Here is an 18,577-nt window from a genome sequence, read left to right as displayed (position 1 = left end):
TCACAGGGAAGGAGATCAGTGTATCACGCTGTGAAACTCTAGATCTCAGCTACTGTGAAAACAGAACTATGATCGCCAACACTCACCGTCCGTTTTTAGACAACTCTCTAGACGTTGATGTATGATGACACATTTATATGACTGATGCTATGTTAGATTAGAGAAGAACTAATAGATCTTCTCAAATAGTTTACATTCAAATATCCCAATCTAAAACATATAACATTTACTGCAGCACTATATGACTGCAGGCCCAGGAATGGCTGGTGTTGGCTAAGTTATTTCTTTACTTAAGCTGCATTATGAGCATGTTTGAAGTTGTAAGCTGTTGGTTGATTAATTCATTACGCTTCTTTAAAAAATATATACCATTCTTTACCACCACTCACTGTACCTAATTTGTACTTTGTGCACATGGTTGTAATAGCCCTGAAACAAACTGAAACAAATCTGATGTGAAAAAGCAGGATGTGAGACCAGTTGGGTAAACAGAACCCTCATACCTTTTAAGTCATGTGTTACAATACTGATCTTATCATTTGTACTGACATGCCAAAAGTCATGGGACAGGAACTAGTATTGGGTTCACGGTAATTACCACACACTGCGCTGTTGATGATATTGATGGTGGTTTTGAAGACATTAATGCTATACAAGAACTTTAGTTTCTTCTAAGTACCACATTTAGATTTGAGAACAGATCTCTCACACTTTTCTATTTGATCTCAGTGACTTCATGAGTCTCGAAGGAGCTCCTGGAAGTGCTGAAAAATAGTTGCTGCTTTTCCGTTACCAAATCACCAATCTCAGTTGGGTTTAGGTCAGGGGATTGTGGAGAATTAATTTTTTCCCATTTCCTCTCCAATTTACACAGCCAATTACCCAACCCACTCATTAGGACTCCTCCTATCACTGGTGAGTGAAGTCTAGCCTCCTCTGATACATGTGAAGTATCTATAACTGCCTCTTTTTTTAAACTGCTGCTGATGCAGCATTCCAGAGTGGCATCACAGTGCACTCGGAGGAAAACGCAGCTCACAAATGCCTTGTACTGATCAATATCATGAACAGGATTCGAGCCGGCGATCTCCTGACCATGGTGGCAGCGCTTAGCCCGCTGGACCACTCGGGTCCCCCCCCAAACACTTCTTTTGTTCGCTACATTATTCCATATGTGGCCCTAATTTTTTTTGTCTTTAATATTGATCTACAACATACAAAATAAATTAGATATAGAAATAAGGGAAAACATTAAATAAAATGTGTCCAAACTTTTGATTGGTACTAAACTGTAATGTTTGATGACCTTAATATTGCCCATTAGGTTTAGTTCCAGTACTTCTTAGCAAGTTATATGTAACTTTAATATCTTTATATTTTTGATCATTAAAATTGAATTGCTCCTTTAAATATCTATTAAAGAGAACATTGATAACAATAATATCAGTTATTCATCAATATCAATTACTTCTAGAACAATACATCCTCCAAACAAAAATGTAATTGTGGCAGTCTTAGTAATTGCATTATCATATTACATTATCATTATATTATTGCCACTCAATGATGTTAAAATGACAATTTATAGTTTATCACACTTATTTCTGGGAAACTTTTTTGTCCAAACCTAGTAACTGCAACAGGACTACTCACAATATAACACCTTACAACTTATACAGGTGTGTGGTAACACTGCATGATCAATTTAAACATGTATACATTTGAATACAGTACCAGTTAAAAGTTTGGACACAAAAAAAGTTTTCTTTATTTCATTTATTTTCTACATTGTAGATTAATATTTAGGATATGAAAACAATTAAGGGACACATGAAATTCTGCATTAAGCACAAAAGGTGTTTGGCCTCCATAATCCCCTGATCTATACTGAGACAAGTGATTTGGGTTGCTTTAAGATCAGCTGGAGCTCACAGCGTTTGTTTAACTATTCTTGAGCAATTATTGTTCAGTACCTCCAGGAACTCCTCCAAGAGTTTGCAGCTCTGTCCTTAAAGCTAAATATGGCTACTTATTAGAACATTCTGGTTTGTTTAACATTTTTTGTTTATAATATAATTCCTCGTGTGTTCCTGTATAGCTTTATTGTCAAGATTAAATTTAAGATGTACAAAATTTAGAAAAAAAAAATTTATTAAAAAGTGTCCAAATAGGGCGCCAATTGGCCCTGCTCCCTCTGGGTGGGTAGATGGTGCTCTCTCCCCACATCACTCCTAGGGTGATGTTCACAGCACAGGGCGTCTGTGAGCTGATGTACCGGAGCAGCTCTAAAAGAAGCGGTGGCTGACTTCACATGTATCGGAGGAAGCATGTGTTACTCTTCACCCTCCTGGTGTATTGGGGCATCACTAGTGATAGGGGGAGTCTTAATGGGTGGGTTGGGTAATTGCCGTGTAAATTGGGGAGAAAATAGGAAAAAATAGGAACAAAAAAAAACAACTTTTGACTATGTATCAATATATAGTGAAAAGTGTTTAGTACAATTATTCAAATGAATACAAGTCATGTTTAATGTCAAAAGTGTACTTATTTTTTTTCTAAAGCTCAAATGTTTCTGAAATAAAACAAATCAACAGTTGCACATTGCTAGATCTGGAAAACAAATATTTAGTCCATTAATATAAATTCATTTCATAACTTTATAGCTACATTTATGTTAAAGCACCAGCATAAAACAAATTTTCTGATAAACCATTTGGTAAAGCTTCAAAGAATTAAAAATATTCAAAAGTATTACTGCCCCTCAGTGGCCAGAACCAGGTCTTAAAAGCATTGGTGGCACAAGAAAGACTAATCTCACTTCTCTACAGCCTGTATCTCCCTCTACAATGTAGAACACTTTGCAGTATAACAAACTATTCTTTTTTCCAGGTTTTTTTTGGCCTTGTAAAAAACTTTTAATTAGGTATGACATTCAAACCTTTTGTTCAAGTGAACAATTGATAATCTTCTTTTATGACCTGTCAAACTGTTAGGATAAACAGTACATATTAAGCAGCAAGTGAACAGTGAGTTGTTTAAGGTAATTAAGTCACTTTCATAAGGTCCAATTTGTAATAGCTACACAACTGGATCAGAGCATCTCAAAAACATGAAGGTGAGCCAGCAAAGGGTCATGGTCACTGCTGCATGTGGAGAGCAAAAGCTAACTTGTTTGGACAGGATCTGCTGATAACATCTTGGTGCTAAATAGCACTGGACATATTCCAATGTCTTTTAAAGTCAATCCATCCAAGGGTCAGATCTGTTTATTATTGCTTTATATACATTCACACTCTTTAAATAAAAAGGAGCCACTGTCATGTAAGAAAAATCTGTAAACTGGGCTCTGTTTGACCTGCTTTTTGCCTATTCAATAAATAAAAGTTTAAATAATAGCGGTATGTTCTCTGCTTCTAATACCGGTATGTTCTATGCAGCCTAGAGCAATAGAACATGTTGTAATCAGGATATGTAATACCTGTAGACAGTAGGCTATCCTAATTACATTAATGGACACTAGCTAATACAAAAAAAATAAGGTTCAACATTTGGTCCACTTTTGATACTCTTATTTCATTGGTGGTTCTTCATTTTGTGATCCCATAACAAACTTAAAAGCACTGATTATTTACTAGTAAATATGTACTTAAATGTTTTAGATATTATGAAGTATAGTTCACATACATAAAGAGACAATACAGTACTGTATATATTACACATATAAGGCTATGGTTTTATAGGTAACAAACCCAGTCTTTGACACAATGACAGACAATCAATTTAATGTACTAATGAATTTATTTCTATACAACAAATCAAGATAGGATACAAGTGAATAATATTCTTCCTATCAATACCTCATAATGTAAATACTTTCTTAGTCCTGGAGAGCACTTTACAAATGTTCACTTTTCAAAATGTATACATTTTTGAGCTGAGCTAAATGTTGCATCACCTGCATCAGTGTAGTATTGCTTTCCTTACTGTTCAAGGCAAGTCAGGTCCCACAAAAAGGCTGAAGCATACAATATTCACACAAGAGATATCTCTCGAGTGGGTCATGGACAATTAAAGGCAAAAAAAAAAAGATTATTTTTTTAGAGGAAAGCATGAACACCAAGTGGATAAAACAAGAAGTAAACCTTTTCTGCTTAAAATATCTATATATTGTGAACATTACAAAAGATGGTGGATTAATACTGCTGATGCCCTGTTCATAGGCAAATCAACTTTTTACTTATTAATGGAATAATACATAATCTTCTGTGAATCAGCAAAATGACATTTGATACATCAAAAAACTGACATGCACGCGAAAAATATGCTCATTCAGAGCAGGTGAATCTTTCTCTAGGTAGCTTATGCATTTGAAAATTAAGAAACATGATGCCACAGAAGTGGGCACAGGCCAGAACAGGAGCAGATGGTGTTCTACAGGTGCTACAGGTTTGCTAGTGTTTCTCCATTCTCTACTTTACCCCACTCCTTTAGTACAGGTCAGGAGACATCATTAAGGGCACAACCCGCCCAAACCTTCAACAGTATCCCAATCAGAGGTACATTAAAATATATCAAAAGAGCTAATTTGTAAGAGTAAACTCCAGCAGCTTTAGGATCAGAGCACAGTGGAGGTGTGGGGGCAAAAAGGGCATTACGGTGCTCCATACCAACCTCTATTTTAAGGAGTTTTAGCTCCTGCCTTTAACCCCCACTTCTAGCCGACTCTTTAAAATGTCCAAATCGCCGTCCTGTCCCGCTCCAGTGGAGGATGAAAAGACGGTGTGCCTGGACACCCCTGAGCTGAATCCCTAATTAATTTGGTCCCTTCCCTCCCACCCCAGTGAAGCCCTGTCCTGAGGGGTGGGAAGGAGGCTAACGTTTAGACTTGGCCTCCTGTGCCTCTTTTTCTGAAAAACATAAAAAGAAAGAAAGACAACATTTAAGCTTTTGGCTCAAACACACTCAAGCCAACAGGCAGCATAGTTCTCAAACTATAATACAATTTGATTTACTTCTTGTTTCATCTTACAGTCCCTGAAAATTATTAACTGCAATGCCAGTATTGTGCTTAATATCATACAGTCCTAATCTTTATTATTACAAAAAAAAAGAAAACATGGAAAATTTTCATTTATTGACTTTTTATCCAAAACAAAAGCATCTGCAAATGTTGTAAACATGCTAAATGAGGAAGGCCTGCATGACTAGTACACTAACATAACTTTCAACCTACAGTGAGAAAGAATAGACTCACCTTTCCTCATTTCTTCTCTTTTTTTGGCTGCATCTTCTCTTTGTTTCTTAATAATAGCAAGTCTAGCCAAATCTGCCCTGGCCTGCTCAGTCTTCCCCTCTAGATGCAGCTTCATGTAGCGCTCCTTTGCTTTCTGTTTCTCAATCTCCTCTCTGCAATGAAGACATATGTAAATTAACAATATTCATAGTGTTCAGCCTATGAAGGTTTATCTATTTGTTGCCACAAACCTTTCTCTGCGCGAGAGCTCTTTTGGCGCATTGTCGTCTATTTCTGTAACTTTTTTGCTTTTCTGGGAGATACGATTTGGATTCTCGATTTCAATCAATCCTGCCACTCCACTCTTCTTTTGGTCCTTTAACAACAGACATTGAGAACTAGTAAGTCTGATGATCAACATGTGATGAGAGTACAGGACAATTTTTCTGGGTGCCTTTTATGCATTAAAAAAAATATATCCATCTCCATGCTTTGTACTTACTTGCTCATCTTCACTGCTGCTTTCCTCCTCAGAGTCTGAAGCACTTTCACGTTCTACACCACCATTTGCCTCCTACAAAAAAAATGTTAAGACATTCATCCTCAGATTAGCTTGGATCAAAGTGTGTATTCCTTGATGAACAAGCTTAAATGAAGAGCTGGGAGAATTTCTTTTCACAAAATCTATTTAGATTCTAATTTTGGCATTTATTCACAGAATAGTTTGAATATATGAAGTTTGGGAATCTTTAACAATATTCACATCATAGGTTAAACTTATTTAATATTACAAAGCATAGAATTTGCAGGGGGACCAAAAACAACACTTACTTTTTCCCTCTGTGCTCGCATCTGTCGGTCAATTTCTTCAGGATTGCTGAACTGTTTGCCACGACCTTTGTAGCCTTTTTTTCCTAAGGGCATATCAGTGACAAGTCAGATATATGCAATGAATAACTAACACTTATAGGCAGATTCTTTCCCCAGGTCACCATAATCCAACTGAATAAGAACCCTTCTTTCACATTTCACAACTGTAATCAGATTCTCATCCATTTTAGCAAACAATACTATGGAAAGGAATTGGTGCCAAATAAAAAAAAACAAACACTACTGTGGAACACCATAAAATGCATTTCACATAAAATGCAAGTGCATTTAACTGCACTTGATATTATTGAACAATACACGAATTACAATACAAAACAATACAAGAATTTGCGTTTTCAAAACCAAACACTGAATTCGTGTCAGAATTGTACACAAATCTCATTAAACGCAAGCAGTTTAGCTGAACTATATTTGTACTGTGTGGCGCTACAAATGTTTAAAAGCAAATCACAATGCACAGGATTGCATTTCGTCTAGGAGCAGCGCTGCAATGTTCATTCAGGACCAAACTTACCAAAGCCCTGGAGAAAGCACAGCCTAGTGTGAAAACATCCTAAGTGTGAGAAACGGACCTGTTTTAAAATCTACATAACAACCTAAAAGCAAGCAGTCGTCTATAACTTTTCCAGCCTTAATTTATAGAAATAGTGTGTTTATTTCCTCTTATATCCTGTAATGAAATACCTTTTCTCTGGTTTAAAGTACAGCTATGAGTGCTCACATCTGACTGGTTTCTCAGCCTCATCCCAACTTCAGTAGTGGGTTCTGATTGGACAGTGTTTACATTTCATTTTGGCATGAATACTGTGCTGGTTAATCTGGTTTTTAAAGTGTACATTTTTTTCCAATAAAGAGGTCAAGTGCAGTGAAATGTAATGTAATAGTGGTTTTGAATTTTATTTATTTTGACACCTATTCAGTATGTTAGAGTAGAAAAGCAATGCATCTTGTGGACTGCATTTACATTTTTCCACAGTAGTGTTTGCTTTTAAATTTGGCACCAATTCCTCTCCATACACTACAATATGCATGATATAGATCCACTTTATGTTCTTTGCATGCACTTGTGCTTCTAAACTATGAATTTATCATTTTAGACAAAAACACATATACTCAAACACACTGTACATGTACAGTCACATCACTCATATATTCAATCGTACATACCATTTATAAAATTCGATGCAAAGATATTGTGAAATTAAGTTTTGCTGCATATTTTAAACATTAAAACAGCTTGTGCACAACTATCATTTTTCACTGGGGAAAACATCCATTTGCACAGTGTTGTATAAATATTTGCATAAGTGCACATGGGCAGGAGAGCTCCGCAGGTTAAATACCTGGGTTTGGCAAGCTGCCATTGTTATGTCCTTGAGCAAGACCCTTAACCCTCACTGTTCCCCAGGCTCAACAATAATGGCTGCCCATCACCATTATTCCTGTAATTCTGACTAGTAAAAATTCCATGTTTAATTATCTGTAAAGGAATTCTGTTTAGAACAAACGCTAATATCTGCATCTGCAATTTCTACTAGCGTAGTATTTTTTACACATAAAATTGTAATTATAGAGCGTGAATCTCCATGCAAATCTGTGGTAACATGATTAGTCAGAATCACATGAACCCTCTATAGCATGAAATTTGTATTTGTTGAGAATAAAATTCTGACCAAATTTAAAGCTTGGGGGTAGGGTTGTGCCATATTTTTGAATGTTGGGAACGATTTATACCCTGAAATATCATGCCATACCACCCACCCCTAATTATCACATCAGGATACTTTTTTTTGCTGTTTTTAGCTAAAGAAAAACTTACACTGTTCTTATTTCCCATTATATATCTACTAGAGACAAATTTTATCTGTTCAGTATCATTCATTGTACTTAATTATTGGATATGTAGAGATATTATTAGTATCAGGGCAATCTGGACCATTGACTATTGTTCATATTGTATGCAATAATAAAATTACATTTTCATGTTGTTGGTGTATTCTTGTTTCTTCTTTTTTGTGTTTTGTCATACATTATCAAAAAAATACAATGAAATATTGTGACATTATTTTAGGGCCATATCACCCACTCCTACTTTGGGGTCCTTGTTATTTTAATAAAAATGAGAACCACTGCTTTAGTATGTTTACTCTTTGGTGAAACTGTGTAATGTTGGCCTAAAGCAACAGATACAAAAATACCTGTAAATAAAAGCAAAAAAGCCAAAAATAGGCTTTTAAATATACTTCTTTAAATAATAAAAGCACAAAGGAGAGTTTAATAAGCAAAAAGGGCAACAGCATCCCATATAGGGTTAAGGAGACTTCTGTTGTGACTAGTCAAAATTGTTTACAGATCTATTTATCTAGCTATAATCTCTGATAGTCCAAAATATTGTTTTAGGCAGAAAAGGCTCGCTATAAACGCGCGCATTAACAGCGCATGTATCATGGCAACGGATTCGACTCAGATTACAAAAAAAACATACTTCACGCATGCGCAGTGCGATTGGCGGTTAGCGACAAGCTATCTAGCTGACTAGTAGCTAGGTTAGCTAGCGGCGGTGGCCTGCCCTGTAAAAACACATTAAAAACACAAAACTGTGAAAACAATACGGTCCGCGTATAGAAGAGACCAGTTACAACTGGGGAACAGTGGTCTCAACAAAAGTCTTAAGCGTTTACTAAACTAGCGTTAGTTAACCACGGCTAACTAGCTAGATTATTACCTCACCCACACGGACCGCTACCCAGATGCCGCCAGAGATGCGAAGCTAAGCTAGCGTTAGCTGGTCTAGCTAGTTTAGAAAAGGCTATCTCGCCCAACATGAGGAGTACAGCTTTTTTTACCTAACTGAATGGTAATGTCGTCGTATCTATACACTTGGTTATATTATAACCTGGTAACTAACTTACTACTGAAGCAGAACTAGTTACTGCAGCTACATAGCTAGCTAACCGCTCTGCGCGAAGGAAACCTCTGCTAGCTGGGTTGGCTAACAAATGGAAAACCAGGCGGGTTCAGACCGTTTCATAACTCAGACTAGTTTTAACTTAATTATATTTAATAGCTAAATAACACAGTGAGTAAGCACTGTGGTGTTGTACTCACTGTGCTTCAGCGCCTGAAGCGAACTGATGCCAACTTAGCCAAGCCAAGTTATGGATGTGACAGATTGAGAAAGTAAGCGGCATGTTAACACGTTTCTCCTCCAGTTAGCTTCGTGTTTTTCTCCGGCTAAAACAATTCAACTACCAACCCCCTCCATCCACTCACCTCCTCTGGGCATTGTTAACGTAGTCCGGAACCGCGAGAGAGAAACCTGCGAACTAAATCTAGCTCTTGTGAGTGTTTTATTTATTTTATATTAAAATGATGAGTTTTGTTCTCAAGGCCCTCGACTGCTGGATGTGCTCGAAGAACAACGTTGCCGCTTCCTGAGTGAGTCACGTTGAACAAAGCAGAAACCTCGAGCCATAGCCAATCAACAGCCGGACAGCTGACAGACACGGGATTTAACCAATTAAAATGCGCCGTAGGCTGACTATGGCAAGTCAGAGCAAATGAAAGAGCTAATAGCTGCAACGGGGCGGGTCTCATGCCTCCTACCGTGCATTTCATTGCCAGGCGGTTTTCTGAATGAGAAAACATGACGTGAAGAAATATTTAAGGTAAGAAATAAACATAAGCAACTTAAAAAGAAAGGAGGGACATATATACCTATACACGGAATCTCTCCAGCTAAAAATGATTTCGTACAATTTCAGCACAACACTGAATCTAGCAACTACCCCGTCATTTTTTGGCAAAGTCAATATATTTTACATTTATGCAAAACCTTATGTGTTTATTATTCATAAGAGTAATGAAAATATTTTGTTTTGTAGAAGGATGTATTATTGGTTGTTTTAAGGAATGACAGATAAACAAACATGCATATTTAAATATCTAGCTTATACTTTTATTTTTAAGTTGTTTTTTTTGTCATATATATATATATATATACATATATATATATATATATGTAAACTCACATAAAAAAGATCTTTTTGTTGCCTTTAAAAAAGACATAAAACATTGCATTACTCTTATACTACCAAAAGAGAAGCTAGATTTTAAACTGTTTAAAATTTGTGTAGTTTTATGTCTACACAAGCAATATTTATGCATCATGTACACTATTATATGTATATAATATTTATATGCATCATTATATGCATATGCATGTACTGATTTGTTTCCATTTAATAAAGAATACACAGCTAAAACAACAGAATTATTCATTCTGAATAATCTTTAAATAAGTTTAATTTATTTTTGTTTTATTAAAGTAGCGTTCTATACAATCATTGTCCTGTAAATGTGATGAATAAATATATTTAATAAATAAACCATCTGTAGAATGTCAGTATAAAAAGCAAAATCTGGGGTTTTAGGAGGAGGTACCTGCATAAAATAGTTATTGATCTGCAACAAAAGAGAATAATTATTCTCATTTATAATTAGACATAAGTAACATTGAATTACTAAAACATATCTAATGTTAAACTCAGATGACAGAATTTTCAAGTTTGAGTGGGAACTTCAGTATCCAAAATGGCTGCACCAGTAGTAAAATTAATATTGTGGTGTTGTACAGTTTATTATTATTATTATCTATTTGTGTGTCATTAGTCCGGTCATACACACAGTACTGTCCAGCTACTATCTGTGAATATGCCGAACACACAATATACTGTATAATGCTTTGTTACCAACTAGTATCCCCAACAGCGCTAACCTCGATTTACCATAAACAGTGTCAACAAGACTGGAATGCCTTCAACATAGTGTAACTTTGTAATTGTGTAATTCCGAGAGGTGACCTCCAACTTCCGTGATAAATGGAACGCGTAGGTTTTGCAACTTAGGATTAGGGACTTAGGATTTGCAACTTAAGTAGCTGACTACTTAGATATACACTACTAGCTGTCTAGACATGATAATTACCACAATAAAGTTTAAAAAACATATTGATTTAAATGTAAAAACAACCACTTACACTTTTATATCTGAATAACTGAACTAAATTTCCCATCAATTTACATTGTGCACGTTGTAATCTTACACCTCTATCTTTCATTATCTTTTATGGCACAGTTGGATTCATGGCTATTATGGTTATGTTCAGTATGGTTGCTCTCAATATCAGAGTCTTCTCCCAAGCCTGTGTCCTTATTCCTTCGTCGCTTGAGGCAGCGATATGATGCTACAGTAAGGAATATGCCAGCCGTGATCAGCTCTCCTCCAGCCATATAGAAAATCAGCTCATAGTTCTTGTAAGCATCCACTAAACGCCCTGTAGGGAAATATAGCGGCAAAAACATATGTTAAAATAAATAAATAAAAAACAGAAGCCATAAGATAAGAAGATGGACTTTCATTAATAACATCTAATGTCTGACTGGCTGATTTTAACTGCCATGTCAAAATCTGTCAAAATCAATGCAGGATTGCTAGCTTTACATTGTAATCATTTTTCATCACATAGGCAAATATTTCCTTATTTACATACGATAAAATGCCTTTACACCAGTGTACAGCAGTTTTGTTTGTACATTATACTATACATTTAACTTTCTAGATATGTAAGGTTTTGTTCCTGCAATAAAACACTATAGATAAACTCACCAGCAGAAGGAGGTCCAATGAGTACTGCCACTGCCTCAAAAAGAAGCACCAGTCCCAGGGCGCTGGAAAAAGTGTCAGTTCCTGTAATACCCATCAGCACTTCAAACTGCAGAGCTCCCACCATACCATATGAAAGCCCAAAGAACACACAGAAGATAACCAGTCCTTTGTAGTCTGTACTTCTGGCTGAGCAAACATCTGTAAGGCCATTAAAAAGTAAGGCTATGCTGAAGAAATAGGGCATCTTGGGCCTTACCCATTTTAGGCCTGCCACTATGCCACATGTTGGGCGAGCAAAAATATCAATGAATCCAATAATGGAAAGCAAAAAGGCTGCATCCTTGTCGGGAATACCTTGGTCTTTGGCATAGTTGACCAAGAGAATTGTTGGAACAAACAAACCAAGGACGACTATGAATTTGGCAATAATATAAATTACAAGTCCCTTATCACGAAGCACACTGAAATCAAGGAGCTTCTTTTTCTTGTTGTTTTCCTTATTAGCTTTAGTATTTACATTGCTGTTCTCCTGGCCAGGTTTTGATGGGAGCATCTCTTTCAGCTCTAGAGCATTCGCCTCACCCCTGGCTGCAGTTGTCCTAACTCTGCATCTCAGTGGTCTCATAACAGCTCCACAGGTGCAGCAGTTAAGCAGCAAGCCGCCCATGATGAGGAAGCCACCTCTCCAGCCATAGCGTTCCAGCAGTACTTGTCCTAGTGGAGAGAGAACTGATAGAAAGACTGGACTCCCAGCAGCAGCCAGTCCGTTGGCCAGAGGCCTGCGCTTATCAAAATAGCATCCAAGCATAATTAAAGAGGGCTGGAAATTCAGAGCCAGGCCAAGACCTATAGAGAAGAACACATTGGATTAAATTGCATGCCATTTTTCAGATCGTGCTTTCCACTCAAATGTTTTTTTTTCTTTTTGTTGGACACTTCTTAAGGCTCATATTTCTTCCTTCACATACAAAAAAGGAACTAACTACATGATTATATTACATATTTTACATTGGCATGGATGTTAACCAATACAGGGCAGTTCTGAGCCAAATGTTATGTCTTTAACAAGTGAAGGAAGTACTGATAGTGTACTTATAATTACAATTAAACCTGCATCTCCATAAAAGTTGTCAGCAGAGGGGAAACATGAAGATTTTGTGGGAAAACACTGCACTGACTTTAGACTTGATATAACACAGTAGACCAACACCAGCAGATGACATGGCTCTCCAGTAATTGTGGAAACTTCACACTAGACCTCAAGCAGCTTGGAATGTGTGCCTCTCTCTACTGTTCCTCCAGAATTTTATTTCTAAATGAAATGCAAAATTTTGTGATGGTTAATGATGGTTTGTTACCTGTGATTACCCCAGCTGTGAGGTAAAGTTGAATGATGTTGGTGGTAAAAGAAGCCCCAATCATCCCAGCTGATGCCAACAGTCCCCCAAAGAGCATGACTGGACGACAGCCATACCTGTTCACCATAATACTAGAAACTGGGCCTGTTTAATTAAAGCAAAATGGCTCATTCAATTAAAATACAGAACCAAAACTTTATACATATTAAATCAAAATGTTTATTTATATCACTCCCCAATTTAGTTATTTAATAGTATCTAATAATAATGTTCGGTTTGGAGCCACAAGACAGGTATATCTAAAATGTATTTGAAGTCTATGTCACCCATACAGATTATATTATTACCCTTGTAGCTTCAGTTCAAAAATTAAGAGGAAGAAGTAAACCTCAGACTTGCTTAGGGGTAATTATGTGCAATGTCTTATATATGTGTAATGTTACTGTTGCTCACCTGAGCCATACAGCATGGCCAGCATGATGGAGGAAATCCATGCCGTGTCGCTGTAGCCACACCCAAAGTCTCGCATCAGTTCCTTAAAGTACACACTTATGGCTTTAGGAAAGGCATAGGAGAAGCCTGTGATGACGAAACCCCCAAGAAGCACGATCCAGCCCCAGCCTCCATCTGGAGGCTTCACTTTATCTACAACACCAGCCCCCATCCTCCTGCTGATGGAGGTGATTCCTGCAGAAATCACAAGAATAATATGTAAATTGTCTGATTTTAATACATTTTATGATAAATGACCTAGTAGAAAAAGTTAATAAAAAAATAACCAAATTGACCAGACATACAGATAGGTGCAGTGCAGATATCAAAAAGACTGGTTCATCTTCATCACTGCATTTGATAGTTTACCCTCACCAATGACTTATTAAAAGTGAATGAACTCTTTATAATACTGTTAAAATCATGTATTCCCTTTCTGTGTAACCAGTATGACTTCTTGAAACAGTTCATTAGCAGAATGTAAGCTGATTAGACCAGTCTAAACTTGACTGATCTTATTCTGAGGGTTAGAAAGGTTCATTCAACACTGGTTTTTGAACTTGTGTCATGTACTGTTCAAATAATCCCTTTATTCAGAATATATACTGTATTTGATATATATTTACAGAATGTATACTTCCAGTCAAACATACAGTGTGATGATTTGATTAGATACATGTATTCAATTATTTCAATATGTTAGTCAATTGGATAGTCAAGGAAAAAATAATAAAGAAAATAGCTCTAAAAAAATCTAAAACGAATGACAAAATAGTATAAAGCAGTATATAAAAAATATAGAAGTATATAAAGCTATCATCCATAATAACTAACGTAAACAAACAATACATTCTTAAAATAATGTCGACTTTAATATAATCAAAACATAAAAATATATATATCTATATTAATAGTCATAGTAATATTCAGTTATATTATAAGGTCCAAGCTTTTTACTGTACCTAGAAGAAGAAGAAGTCACGTAGGAGCTCTCCAAAAACTGACTGTATTGGCTACTTCAGCACCTCAGTTTCCAGAGGTAGATGAGCAGATAAAATCAATATGAACAAATGTTCTTCAGTCTCATTCATTTTCACACTTACAAGCAGGCCAGAGTTTTTAGATGACCCCTAAAATGGATAAAGTATTTCCAATCTTAAAAAATGAATGAATCATGTAAAATATTTCCAATCTTCCAATTCAGCCCAGTTCTCCACTTCTCTCCTAGCACCAATCCTGTTCTGATTTGCCAAATAAACTGCCAAATAAACCCTCTGTTCCTGAGCGAGAGGGAGGGCCCTGTCACACAACTCCCCAGCTAATCATGAGTAATTCCGCAAAAAGCTCATATTTTACTGGATCTGAGGTTCAATTTGTACTGTAGATTAAGCTAAATTACGAAACCTGTTTACAATTATACAGCTTTCTTGCACTAGACATTTCTTTAAGCATAACAACAACAGTGGGGTTAGAAACCGGGCTTTAGATCTGCCGGTTGATTCTGGTCTGAGTCAGATTTTTTGTTTGTTTGTTTTGATGGAGCTGATGTTTGAACAAATACATTTGAACACTTAAGGGTCACTATCAAAATACTGTTTCTTTGGCCTCAAAGCTGTATAATGTATGATCCAATCTGTAGGATCTGTATTACTTTTATCAAAAAAGCTTTTAAAAGACCTCAGACTACACAGTAATTATTTTACTTTTTATTTCTTGTCATGCATGTATCCATCCTGTCAAGGCAAGCTTCAAAGTGTTGACAATGAGAGGATGAACCGTGACAGGTTGGGCAGTGTTAATGAAAATTGGCAATTGAGTTATAAACATTTTGAATTGTTCAGGTGTTTGTGTTTTCTCAAAAAAACTAAAGTGTTTAGGAGTACAGTCCCAGATAACATGCCCATGTGAGAACTGTATGGGTAACCCGACTGAGGACCAGAAGGCTTTATCCCAACATGTAAGCCCAACATATGGACGTCAGTACTGGACCTCATAAACAAAGGCCCCCACCTTGGTTGTACATTGCACATGGGACCTACATGCAACCAACGTGAGATTAAGGTGGGCTGTACAAAGGGGACCCTATTGGGAAGTCCAATTGGTTTCCTCCCACCCAGCTCACATTCCAACCATGTGAGTCCCACATGAGCTTCTTGGGTGGGATGATTCTGAACATAAAGCCAAACAACCCAGAAGTGATTGAGCAAGGAAAAGTTTTACAATGGCCAATACCACAATAACAGTTGTTTAAATTAGCTGTGTAGTACCGGTGCTAAATAAAAAAAGCAAACCTCAGACAGCAAATGGCTGTTGGCGGAAATTTTTAGAAGAAAAAAAGAAAAACAACCAGTCCTTGAAATACTGATGCAAGCCCAGTAGAGTACGTGCCTCACACTGCATATGAAAATTCCTAGAACACACGCACACAATCCAAGTAATCTTCTTTTCCTAATGCCAAAGAATACGTGTGATTGTTCTCTATACATTTGGATGAATGCATAAGTACATTATGAAGCAGGGAGACTTTAGGATTACTGACATGTAAGAGAACTTCCGGGGATCGGGGATATACTAGCACCTCAGAGATGTACTGCGTAATCTGATGATAAAACCTGGCAATTCCTTTGCAGTTGTACAGTACAGTATTTTGAATGGAGAATTTTCAATAAAATAAAATGTAGTCTACAACCATTCTGGGAAACCAACCCAACCTGTACTTTAAAAGAATTGGCTTTTAATTTAAATGAGGAAGGGCCCCATGTTTCTTGTAAGTTTATCAAATCCCCTAATACAACGCTATGAACAAATGAAATTATTAATGGGGCAAGCATGCTCAGACAGGGTATGAGACAAATAGGCGAACTGCCAGTACACTCCTGCACTCTAGATTATCACATCACAACTAGGCTACATTATATGTTAGCATAATGGACAACACTTCTGTCCTCAATGTTGTAGACTTTGCATGCCAAATGATGCACAAGTAAAATGCAAAGGTGTAAACATAACTGTATGCAGTGTGTGAGAGGATCCAATGTAAAGCATAAAAAAGAAAGACTTATCAAGAAATTGGACATTGATGTTTATTTATTAAGAAGGACCTGATACAAAAATGCCACACCCATAAAAAGTATGCTCACCTTGGATGTGCTCCCCTTTTACCGATCTTATTAATGGAATTACTGTGCACTACAGTAGTAGTGATTTCTATAGTCTTTTGTTCATAAAATCTAAAAAATAAAATCTATATAAAACAATACAATTTAGTGTCTGACATATGTCAAATATTATAAGAACTCAAAAAAGGTGGTGATAAGATCAGATGCCAAAACAGAATTAATTAACCAGATATACAAGAAGCATGAAGACTAAGTTACTCATCCAAGGAAAGGCAAACCATTACATAGGCTGCACCTCCCCCACACAAAACTAACCAAATAACAAATATTTCATACAATGATCATATAAAGTAAAAATATATACATATCTGCAGTGTATAAATTAACATCTCTTTTGTTTGGTTTCCAATCAACTGTAGACATTTACGAAAATTCACAAAACATAAGATCAAGATTTGAAATCCTTTTCTTTTTCATCACTTCTTTCTTTTGTAATGATTCTTCATGTCTTCTAGTTCCTTCAGTACTAGATGTGACTCTGCTGTGGTTTCTGTCAGCTAAAAGAGATACAATGGGATTAGATACAGACTGAGAAAATATATAAAATTAATAAAATATGTTTTTGCATTCTTACAATAGATCAAACTATGGAGGCAAAGCAGCCAACCTAACCTTGACAGAAACTCACCATATCCAACAATAGTTCAATCTTAAGCTTCAAAAGATTATTTTCCTCTTCTAACTGAAGGTTTCTCTTTTTCAGCTTCTGCACCTCTTTGCTGGACATGTTGCCTCCTGACTCTGTGAGTAAGAGAGTAGCATACTTCATACCACATCCAAGAAGTTACAAGAAGAAAAAACAAATACATGCAATATATGGAATTGTACATCATGTATTAACACTTACCGGTAATCCACTGTCCTTCTTCAAATTTTAAACTCTGACCTCCAATATTCAATACAGGTGCTCCATACTCCACACCCAACTCTACCTCCCTAGTGGATCGATCTAACTGTTAGAAAGTAAATACAAGTTACACCATCATCTTAATTTATTTTTATTATCATATTGTTGTAAATAAACATACCATTATCAGCACAAATTCATTCATTTACTCTCTGCAGGACAGTATAGGATGTCTGAGTATTCTGTGAGCACAGATGTAGATATTGTCAACTTACTGTGTGAAGACTGTTGAGAGATGCTGATTTTCGAGGTGGTGTCTTCTTAGGACTGAATGTGTTGCCAAAAAGAGGCATTTTGGCTTAAAGCTGTGGCTCTTCTGCACTGCAAGAACAAAACCTGGACAAAAAGAGAAGCGTTATTATTAATAAACACACCACACTGTTCCTCTGATCTTATCTATAAAGAATACTGCAATAACAGAGCGTGCAGGAAAACACGATGGTCAACCAGAACGAGCAGCCCAAAGCTAGAGGACCTGAGTAACTAGCCCTCGGGAAAACTCGGAGACGAATAAACTGATTATTTTACGTGATCGAGTAAAATTATATTTAGTCAATAGGTGTTCTATATTTATTTATTTTTAATCAGACAGACAGAAAGCAGCTTACCCTTAGACCTCCACACAAAACCGTGTAAACACCGAGCTACTTCCGGAGCTGCTTAGCAACGATGCATTTAATAAAAGTCCCTTACAATATACTTCATACTGAAAACACATAAAGCACCTCGGTGACTTTTAAACTACACGATGTTTATACCATAAATTCAATATAAATATGTATAATTATATAGCTGTATATTTAAATAAATATATATTTTTTATTTTGGTGTCACACAATTGAAGTAGGAC

General features: G+C 36.4%; 3 protein-coding genes across 3 annotated transcripts; all 3 read right to left on the bottom strand.

The window, feature by feature from the left end:
• Positions 1-3,779: 3,779 nt before the first annotated feature.
• Positions 3,780-9,575, bottom strand: pdap1a (pdgfa associated protein 1a). The gene is made up of 6 exons (XM_007251267.4): positions 9,398-9,575; positions 6,065-6,147; positions 5,736-5,807; positions 5,485-5,609; positions 5,255-5,406; positions 3,780-4,907 (listed from the first exon to the last, which is right to left on the bottom strand). Exons 1-6 carry the CDS (start codon positions 9,408-9,410, stop codon positions 4,873-4,875), a joined length of 480 nt encoding a protein of 159 aa, XP_007251329.1. The 5' UTR covers positions 9,411-9,575; the 3' UTR covers positions 3,780-4,872.
• Positions 9,576-10,531: 956 nt separating this feature from the next.
• slc16a8 (solute carrier family 16 member 8) lies at positions 10,532-13,832 on the bottom strand. Its single transcript, XM_015606314.3, has 4 exons — positions 13,603-13,832; positions 13,150-13,293; positions 11,792-12,637; positions 10,532-11,459 (listed from the first exon to the last, which is right to left on the bottom strand). Exons 1-4 carry the CDS (start codon positions 13,811-13,813, stop codon positions 11,233-11,235), a joined length of 1,428 nt encoding a protein of 475 aa, XP_015461800.2. The 5' UTR covers positions 13,814-13,832; the 3' UTR covers positions 10,532-11,232.
• A 2,878-nt stretch (positions 13,833-16,710) lies between these two features.
• cby1 (chibby homolog 1 (Drosophila)) lies at positions 16,711-18,450 on the bottom strand. Its single transcript, XM_015606315.3, has 5 exons — positions 18,336-18,450; positions 17,943-18,063; positions 17,668-17,773; positions 17,449-17,561; positions 16,711-17,317 (listed from the first exon to the last, which is right to left on the bottom strand). The coding sequence occupies exons 2-5, from the start codon at positions 18,018-18,020 to the stop codon at positions 17,237-17,239; spliced, it is 378 nt and encodes a 125-aa protein (XP_015461801.3). The 5' UTR covers positions 18,021-18,063; positions 18,336-18,450; the 3' UTR covers positions 16,711-17,236.
• Positions 18,451-18,577: the final 127 nt, after the last annotated feature.

Source organism: Astyanax mexicanus, chromosome 15 (assembly GCF_023375975.1).
Source record: "Astyanax mexicanus isolate ESR-SI-001 chromosome 15, AstMex3_surface, whole genome shotgun sequence".
Classification (NCBI taxonomy): Eukaryota; Metazoa; Chordata; class Actinopteri; order Characiformes; family Acestrorhamphidae; genus Astyanax; species Astyanax mexicanus.
Note: the sequence above shows the minus strand (reverse complement) of the source record. Positions and strands in the feature narration are given on the sequence as shown.

Bases quoted from the DNA above. Each gene is read 5' to 3' on its own strand.
- pdap1a (XM_007251267.4), bottom strand. The intron at 5,808-6,064 runs GTAAGTGTTGTT...TTTTTTTTGTAG, and splicing joins TGCGAGCACAGAGGGAAAAA to GAGGCAAATGGTGGTGTAGA. The intron at 4,908-5,254 runs GTGAGTCTATTC...TATGTTTTTCAG, and splicing joins AAGAGAAGAAATGAGGAAAG to AAAAAGAGGCACAGGAGGCC.
- slc16a8 (XM_015606314.3), bottom strand. From the start codon at position 13,813: ATGGGGGCTGGTGTTGTAGATAAAGTGAAGCCTCCAGATGGAGGCTGG. The intron at 13,294-13,602 runs GTGAGCAACAGT...TTAATTAAACAG, and splicing joins GGCCATGCTGTATGGCTCAG to GCCCAGTTTCTAGTATTATG. The intron at 11,460-11,791 runs GTGAGTTTATCT...ATTTCCCTACAG, and splicing joins CATTGGACCTCCTTCTGCTG to GGCGTTTAGTGGATGCTTAC.
- cby1 (XM_015606315.3), bottom strand. From the start codon at position 18,020: ATGCCTCTTTTTGGCAACACATTCAGTCCTAAGAAGACACCACCTCGA. The intron at 17,562-17,667 runs GTAAGTGTTAAT...TCTTACTCACAG, and splicing joins AGAAGGACAGTGGATTACCG to AGTCAGGAGGCAACATGTCC. The intron at 17,318-17,448 runs GTGAGTTTCTGT...TATCTCTTTTAG, and splicing joins TTGAACTATTGTTGGATATG to CTGACAGAAACCACAGCAGA.